The following is an 8,694-nucleotide window of genomic DNA, read 5'->3' on the forward strand; positions in this document are numbered from 1 at the left end:
CTCTTTCACAATAATTTGTTCTAACAATGGAGGACACTGGTTTTTTTAGATTCAATAATTAGAAGAAAAAGGGTGAAAAATGGGGCCAAACAACCAGAACACAGGGTGGTAAGGTTGTATTTGGCACCGACATTTCATATCTAGAACCTGCACACCATAACAAGGACAAACTTCACTAATTTATCAAAAAAATTTAAAAAAAAAATCAAAATAAAAAGTGAGGTCATACTATTAAAAATATAAACAAATAAATGTCATTTATTGAAAATGTATGAGAAAGGTGCGTAATGGTTTTCGAACTAATGTACATTTTAAAAATTAGAGGATTGAATATTATATAAGTGTAGGTGGTGTTCAAATTAAATTTTCAAACATGACAAAAAGTATGAATCAGACTTACCAGCATGGTGTTAGATTCATGAAAGCAGAATTTCTGGAACAAAAAAGTCAACAATTTCAACCTTTGGTCAGCTTGTGTCTTTTCTTGTGGGACCATATTGTAATTGAAAGAACTTTTTTTTTTATTATTATTATTTCTAACATTTTGAATATTCATTTTTTTCAGGGTTAGTGTTTACAGACCAGGCGGGTTTTGTAAATTATATCTTATTAAAAAATTGAATAATTCAAATAATTATCAATTTAAAAGATAGTTAAAATGATAGTGGAATTATATTAGAGTGATAATAGTGGGAGTGAATTGTTGCCTAATTTTTTTTTATGTGTAGTGTGGTCAAAGTCGTAGCGTTTTGTGAATGTGAATTAATTAGGCAAAGTGTAATGTAATTAGCATTATCGAGATCCGCGATCCACCCATCTGTTACTATTAAATTTCACATGTCAATAGTGTGTTGGTTAATTATCCACCTACTTAATAATGTTCGACATAATACCATTAATTACTGCTACAGTGTTTATTTAGTCTACTTGTTTTTTTTTTCTTTTAATATAAGAAAAATAATCAGAAAACTCTAACTGTCTTAAAAGTTTTTTAAGTATGTATGTAAAATAAAAACTATATGAATTTCATATTCACATGGCTTTTTTTATTTTTTAACATTCAACTAATTTATCAGCTGTTTTTTTTTTTTGAATAAACTTTCCAGATCTGGCTACCGCAAATTAAGTACCATTTTACTGATAAACAGAACGGTTAGAAAATAAATAAAAAAATCGCAATACGCTTAAATGTAATTATTTTTGGTACGTTAAGTTCCACTTGTGATAGTAGTTATTTCATTAAGTTATATTTATTACGTTTTCGTTTAATTAATTGAAAAATGCACAGAAAAATAAATGCTTCCTTGTTAATGCATTTAAATTGGTATTAATTAGTGTAAATTGGGTAAAACAAATAATAATTGTTTGTATTAGAAATCCATTGAGATGGGTGCATGAATGTGAAAACATGGAAAATGTAAAATATAATTCATGACAACTAATTCTTACTCTAAAGCAACATTCTGGGCCAGACGAACACATTCCGTTACACTTTAAAACTTTGTCTCTAACTCCTTCAAATTATTATTGACCTAAGAAAGTCATAGTACATAAACTCACTCACTCACTCAGTCCAAACATTAGCAATTGGTTATTCCTATTTGTTGTAATATAAAATTGATTTTCACCGAATTCCCATATGCATGCATAATTGGTCAATGGAGAAAACAAAGGGTAAACAAATCTAATGCCAGATTTTTTTTAGCAATTTCTTAAGACATAAGAGAATTATGCTATAATAAGAATTTATTACATGGTATCCTTATCATTATAATTATCATTATCATTAATAGTCGAAAGTTGAAACCGCGTCGTGAAGGAAGTCCACACTGTCTGTCTCCATGCGCACCTTCCCACTCACGCAATAAATATTTTCAATCTCACTTCAGTTACTAGCTTCTCTCTCACATGGCCCCATAACACTATAGTGTAGAAGGAGAAGAAGAAGAAGAAGAAGGAGGAGTGTAATTGTTTTGGTACAAACTATAAAACCATTTCACTCCCTCTATTTCCCAGATTGATTCATAACTTTGTGGGTTAGGTCTAGACCCAGTCACCGTTATATCTATTTATTGCTTTATTATATACCTTCTTCTTCGTTTTCTTCACAACCCTTTAGATCCCAATGGCTCCACTCTTGTACCTTCGTTGCAGAAACCTGTTCCTCCTCTCTCTTCTTTTCTTCCTTTTTGTTTCTCTTTGCTTTTTCACTGTTTCCTCAGAATCTCATCCTCAAAGCAGAGCCTTGTCCAGTGGCACCGCCAGGAGAATGTTTGAGTTGGAGGAAGAAAACGAAGAGTTCGAACAACCCCTCAAAAAGAAATCCACCAAAAACAAAACAACCTCCTTGATCAAGCCCTCTAATTCCTCCAAAAACCAAACCAAAGCCGTCAAATTCAGCAACCTTAACTCCTCCAAAAACCAGACCAAAACCGTCAAATCCAGTTACCCCAATTCCTTCAAAAACCAAACCAAGTTAGCCAAACCAAAACCCAAAACCAAAACCGAACTCATCACCGACACAGAGGTTGTCGTGAAGAAACTCAATTCCACCGCATTAAAGTCCAAGAAGCTGAATTCGACTTCCACCAAGAAACCGTCCTCATTGGATCTCGCGAAAACGAGTGGGGGTGGCGGCAAGAACAAAACCACAAAAGCCACCGCCACAAAGGACAAGGAAGCGAGTAAAAAGACGAAGCTGGATGAGGCGGAATCCGACAAGAAGAGCGGTGGCGGTAAGAAGAAACAATCGCAACCGAGTTGGGTGCTGGAAGACGAGTTCGACGATGATTTGGTTTCGGAGTTCAGAGATCTACCCAAGAAATTCCAACAAACACTGATCCCTGACCTGGAACGAATCTCCACAACCTCCAAAGCTTACATCACGAAAGCCAACAAAGAGATGACGAAAGGATTCAAACCCTACGTCGGAAACAAGTACGCACCCACCATTGCCACTTTACTCTCTTGCGCGTTCGCTTTGATACCTTTGCTATTGGCCTCGCTCCTCTTCAACAAAATCAAAGCCTATTTCTCACTGCAAAAACTCTTGATCTTCATCCAAGCCTATCTCGCTATCTACTTCTCCATTCTCTGTCTCTCTTCATTCATCACCGGCGTTGAACCTCTCAGGTTTTTCTTCTCTACTTCGCGCTCCACGTATCTCTGCCTGCAGGTTCTCCAAACTCTCGCTTACGTCCTCTACCTTTTGCTCCTCGTAATGTATCTTGTTTTGGTCTTCTCCACTGAGTCTGGGCTGGGCTCCAAGTTTCTGGGCCTGGCCCAAACCTTCGTGGGCTTCTCCGTCGGGTTGCACTACTACATGACGGTGTTTCACAGGGTGGTGCTGAAGCAACCGCCCAAGACCAATTGGAAGATTCACGCCATTTACGCCACGTGTTTTTGCCTCATTTGTGTCATTGCTGGAGCTGACAGAAGAAAGAAGACCTACTTGGAAGAGGGTGGAGAAGAGGGCAAGAAAAATTGAATTAGTCAATAATTACCTATTATTATTATTATTATTATTAGCTACATTATACTTACAATTTTTCGCATTTTCTTTTATAAATTAAAATCTTAAATTATCAAAGCAACATACCAAACTTCCATTCTAGCCAAATGCCGCAAGGCTCTGGCTTTTAATTTGTATCAGTCAGCATTCAGATTCGTTCCATAAATAAATGGAGTTCCTGATCCCTGTATAATTGTATTATTGTACGATGCATCATCCTGAATCAAATGATAAAATTGTTGGATCTGGGTTTTAAGGTTTACCAGTGTCTTTTCTCTATTTATTTGCTTCACTGGTTGCCGCGCTGTTCGGTAATTTAATTCGCACCTTAAAAGAAGATTCATTTACCAAAAAAGAATACACTTTTTTACCTCAAACAACAGCACTATTTCGATCTTCTCTTCCCCCATTGAAAAGAGCAAGAAGAAGAATGTGGGACAGAGTGGCAGAGTCCATATTTGAAACGCAAGTACATTTGTGATTTACTGCGTCCAATTAATGGCATGTGGACAAGGTTGCAAGAAATGAACAACCATGGTGCGTGGTTGAGGAGGCTATGATAGTAATTTAATGAAGCACCGACGGTTTTTGAATGTGTCGGTGGTGTAATGAAATGTGGACAAGTGGCTTTAGCCATTTGGGGGTATGGCAGAAACTTGAGCGCAGCGTGAACCATGGCTTTCTCTTGTCTTGGCCACAACAGTAGTGACAGATTAAGAAATCTCACTCAAAATAAAATATCCACATGGTATGGTATGGTATGTTAAGAAATTCTGCATCAATTTTTGGTCCGCGGTTCATTGATTTGTCCATGGTGGTTAGATGAAAGTCGCTTTCTGAAGAAGTGAGTGTGGGCGTCACCACCGTCATCTCATGTAAAAGGTTACTTACCCCAACACTAGTCAAAATCTCGCGGTTTAATGCTGTCTCATTCTTCGATTTCCAACCAAACACGCCCTAATTGCGTAATGCTGCATTTATATCGTCTTTACATTCGTCGCTAATGTTGGTGCACAATTTTTTTTTCTTCTCTGAACGTATTAATCCGGCGGATTGTACGTTTGCCTGAAAGATTCCTAATTTAACTATTAGAAAATTTATTATTAGATAAAAATAGTGACTTATTTATTAATTAAAAAATATTTTTTTAACTAAAATAGTTTCTAAATTAGTTTTTAAATTTGTCATTCAGAATTGGTCAATAATATTAGTTATTAAGATTTTAATTAAAAAAAATATTTTTAAATTTATTTTATTAATAACCAATTTATATATAAATTTAGAAACTAATTTTTTGGTTGCTAAAATCTTTATAGTTAATGTTAGTGACAGATTTAAAGATCAATTCATTGTGGTGATTAATTTATAAGTATTTTAGTTATTAACAATTTTTAGTTTGTAGATTAATATCTAAATTGATCAATATAGTAACTAATAATTTTTTGTCACTAAAATTTACAGTTGAGAAGAGATTTTCTTATAGTAATTTGTTCTCTTTTATATTTAATCTTGGTTAAATTATAAAAAAATAACTACTTTTATAATAATAATAATAATAATAATTAAACTTAGTAGTTTTATTTATTTATATTTTTTATATAATGAAATGTATATTTGATTATTAAATTTAAAGATAATGGTATTTTTGAAAAATAACATTAAATTGAGCTTTGTTCATTTTAAGTTTAAAGGAAGGGATATTATTGGTTCCAAAGCACATTCAATCCATAATACCATTGATTGTTATTATATACATAAGGAGATTCTCAAATTAAATTTGAAGTTTGCTAAACATTCAAGTGTGAGTTTAAATCTAACATTGGATAAAAATGAGAATGTCGATTATCATATAAAAGAAAATTATAAATTTATTGTTTTAAAGTGTTAGATTGAAAGTGATATAATTCCTTGTGTGGGTTGATCTCAAATTACATTCACGTAATATCTCTAAAATGAATCATCTTCAAAAATATCATTAATGGTATTATAGTTGCTAATTTGTCTTATAAGACTATATTAAAAACAATAAATATGAATAAAGGTAAAAGTATATGTTTTCACTTGAAGAAAATGCATCAATATAGAAGAGACTCATTATTGAGAGAGATATTGTAATATTTACAAGTACAATGATGACAAAGGTACAAATAAGAATAACCATAAAAAAATGATATGATAATGTTGACAATGAAATAGGTAAAAAAAAAAAAGAAGTAATAATGATAGTACAGACAATAATTATAACAAAATTGTTTGTGATTACGATAATGACAATAGTTTAGTGGTAGTTCATATAATGAAGATGAAATGGTAAAATTAACACAAATTAAAAGAGATAATAACAATAAAAAAATATTGACAAAATGACGAAAATAATGATAGATGATGTAATGGCTAGGACAATAATTATATGAAGCTGTGGTAACGACATTGATATCAAGAATAATAACAACAGTAACGGTTGGAAGTCCCACACTTCTAACAGTAACAATAGAAAAAAAGTAGTAGATAATAATAATTATAACAATGTCTCTAAGTAATAAAATAAACACATTGAAAGTAAAGAAGAATATTGATTATCCTATTTAGAGTTTCTAAATAATTTATTTAATTAAAAAAATACTACGACATAATAAAATAAATATTAAGATAAATGAATCACGTGTGTGTTATATTATTGTTATAAACAATTAATTAAAGTAAAAAGGATAATTTATTATCCTTTTTTTTTTCAAATCACCGACACAAATTAGATTCAAATATAAATAATTTGAAATTAAGTAGAACAAAGAGATGCACCCAGAGACATGCAAACAAGTTTTATGTAAGTGTTTTTTCAACCAAATGATGGTACTTGTATATTTTCTTACAAGAACTTTTAAGATTGCAAGTGACAAATAGTTAACAAATACCTAACCTTAGAAAATAATACTGTCTCCAGATCGCGTGTTTGAAATAGTTTGGTGAAACAGTGCTTAAAAAAAGTCGACAAAAACAAGGATCGTGAAGAAAAGAAAACGCGAAATTATTGCACCACGTATTTTTATCTATGATTTGTTTTTTTTTTTTTTCACTTTCTTCCTCCGTGTATCGTTGGAGAAGAAGCACGTGTATGGATTAGGGTTTATGAGATTATTTATAATTAAAATTGTTTAATGAATCAGTTTATATTATGATTATATGATTAAATTTGTCAATATGACGTAAAGGATATATTGCATACTTGGGCTAAAACGTTTTCAAGGAACGAAATTAATTTTGCTTAGAGGCAATTAAATATCTATAGTTTTCTCTGTCAAATAATGGTCTCTGCATCGGTGCAATATATATATATATATATATATATATATATATATATATATATATAATTATTTTTTTATATTTTAGTTATAGTTATATTGTGTTTCTATATAATATAAGACTTTATATAATATATAAGACTTTTAACTCACATCTAAACTATTTTCAAATGTTATATATATATATATATATATATATATATATATATATATATATTATTTATTTTACATTCTACTTTATTTTACTTTTACAATTTTAAAATTCAAAATAGTCTAACACATATATTATCATATAATAATATAATAATTGATAAATGTATGGTTTAATTGTTAGTTAATATATCATCAATGAAGATCAAAATTTATGTAGTAATTATTTGCTTTAGAACCTTTAATAATTGGTACCCACATTTGTCTAGAACTATGCATTAATTCTTTTAATTACCCATCATTATAGTTTTGGTCAAATTATATTTTTTTACATTTTATATTATCTATGACATTCACTTTTAAGGTTATTATTCTAAAGAAATATTTTTGATTCTTTTATCCTTTTTGTTATTTCTCTTTTAAAGTAACAATTGTTTTATTTTGAATATAATTGGTAATATTTTTAAAAGATTAAAACATTTGGATTTACAACCAATAATTATATGATTTGTTTCTTATTTTTTTATTTATTGATCAATTAATTCTATTAATTGTTTTAAAATTTTTAAGATTTCTAACTATGAATGGATTATTTTTTATTTCATAAGTTTTCAATTTTTTTATCAATTAATTGATTTTATTAATTATTTAACTTATTTATTTAATTATTAATTTTTTATTATTAATAATATTATTATTCTAATAAATATTTATATTGTACTTAAATATTTTCTTTATTTATTAATTAATAATACTATTATAATTACTATTATTTTTGTTATTATTATTATTATTTGAATCAATAAATGTAAGTAAAACAATCCATTAATTTATTTCTCAAACATAATTATAACACTTAAATATAATTATAAAAATAAATTGTTTATTTAAATATGATAATAATTATATTAATTATTTTAATACAAATTAAAAAACAAAACAAAAATACAAGCATGAGTCTATAACCAGTTATATACACAATCTACAAATTTAGGAGAGAAAAAAATTAGTTAAGCCTTTTTTAAATATATTTAGCTTAATTTTAAATTTAATATATTTTAAAATAAAATATCAGTAAATAAATAATTTTCAAAAATTAAAATATATATATTATATTTATGATAAAAAATTATTTTGTGAATTCGTTTGATTAAAAAAATACAGTTTATGAAACAATATAGTATTCAACCATTGATCTTTATTAAAAATTTAAATATATTTTTAATTTCTGGAACATGACTTTTTTTAATTCTTATATTTTTTTTCATCTTCGTAATATTTGAAATAGTTATTTTTAGTACCTATGAATTATATAAGCTTTGGTTTTTTTCTATAGAATTTGCTTTAGTTTTTTAATTTTCTAAAATTTGTAGTCATTAACCTTTTAGTTACTTTTTATTTTACGGTTATAGGAATATGATGCTTGGCTTGTCGTTTACCATATAAGTAATAAATTAGTGTTACAAAATAATAACTTTAAAATTTTAGTTGACTAAGAATTATTTTTTCAATGGAAACCAAAATTAAAATTCATTTTACAAGACTAAAAATCTATTTAAGTGTAAAAGGTATAATAAACAAGCCATATTTGTTTTTTAAAATTGTAATATATATTAAAGAGTTTCATACTTTTACCCTGCATCATATTTTTTAAATGAAAAATTTTACTATAACAATTAAATTTTGATAACTTTTTCTTAAGAATCTGAGTTGTCATTTTTTAAGTAATTTTTT

General features: G+C 28.5%; 1 protein-coding gene across 1 annotated transcript; it reads left to right on the forward strand.

Moving 5' to 3' along the window:
* The first annotated feature begins 1,889 nt into the window (after positions 1–1,889).
* On the forward strand, positions 1,890–3,773 carry LOC114186889. The gene has a single exon (XM_028074957.1). It carries the CDS (start codon positions 2,126–2,128, stop codon positions 3,485–3,487), a length of 1,362 nt encoding a protein of 453 aa, XP_027930758.1. The 5' UTR covers positions 1,890–2,125; the 3' UTR covers positions 3,488–3,773.
* The last annotated feature ends 4,921 nt before the right edge of the window (positions 3,774–8,694 follow it).

This window comes from Vigna unguiculata, chromosome 1, assembly GCF_004118075.2.
Source record: "Vigna unguiculata cultivar IT97K-499-35 chromosome 1, ASM411807v1, whole genome shotgun sequence".
In the NCBI taxonomy this organism is placed as follows: Eukaryota; Viridiplantae; Streptophyta; class Magnoliopsida; order Fabales; family Fabaceae; genus Vigna; species Vigna unguiculata.

Excerpts from the sequence above, each read along its gene's own strand:
- LOC114186889 (XM_028074957.1), top strand. The coding sequence starts at position 2,126 with ATGGCTCCACTCTTGTACCTTCGTTGCAGAAACCTGTTCCTCCTCTCT.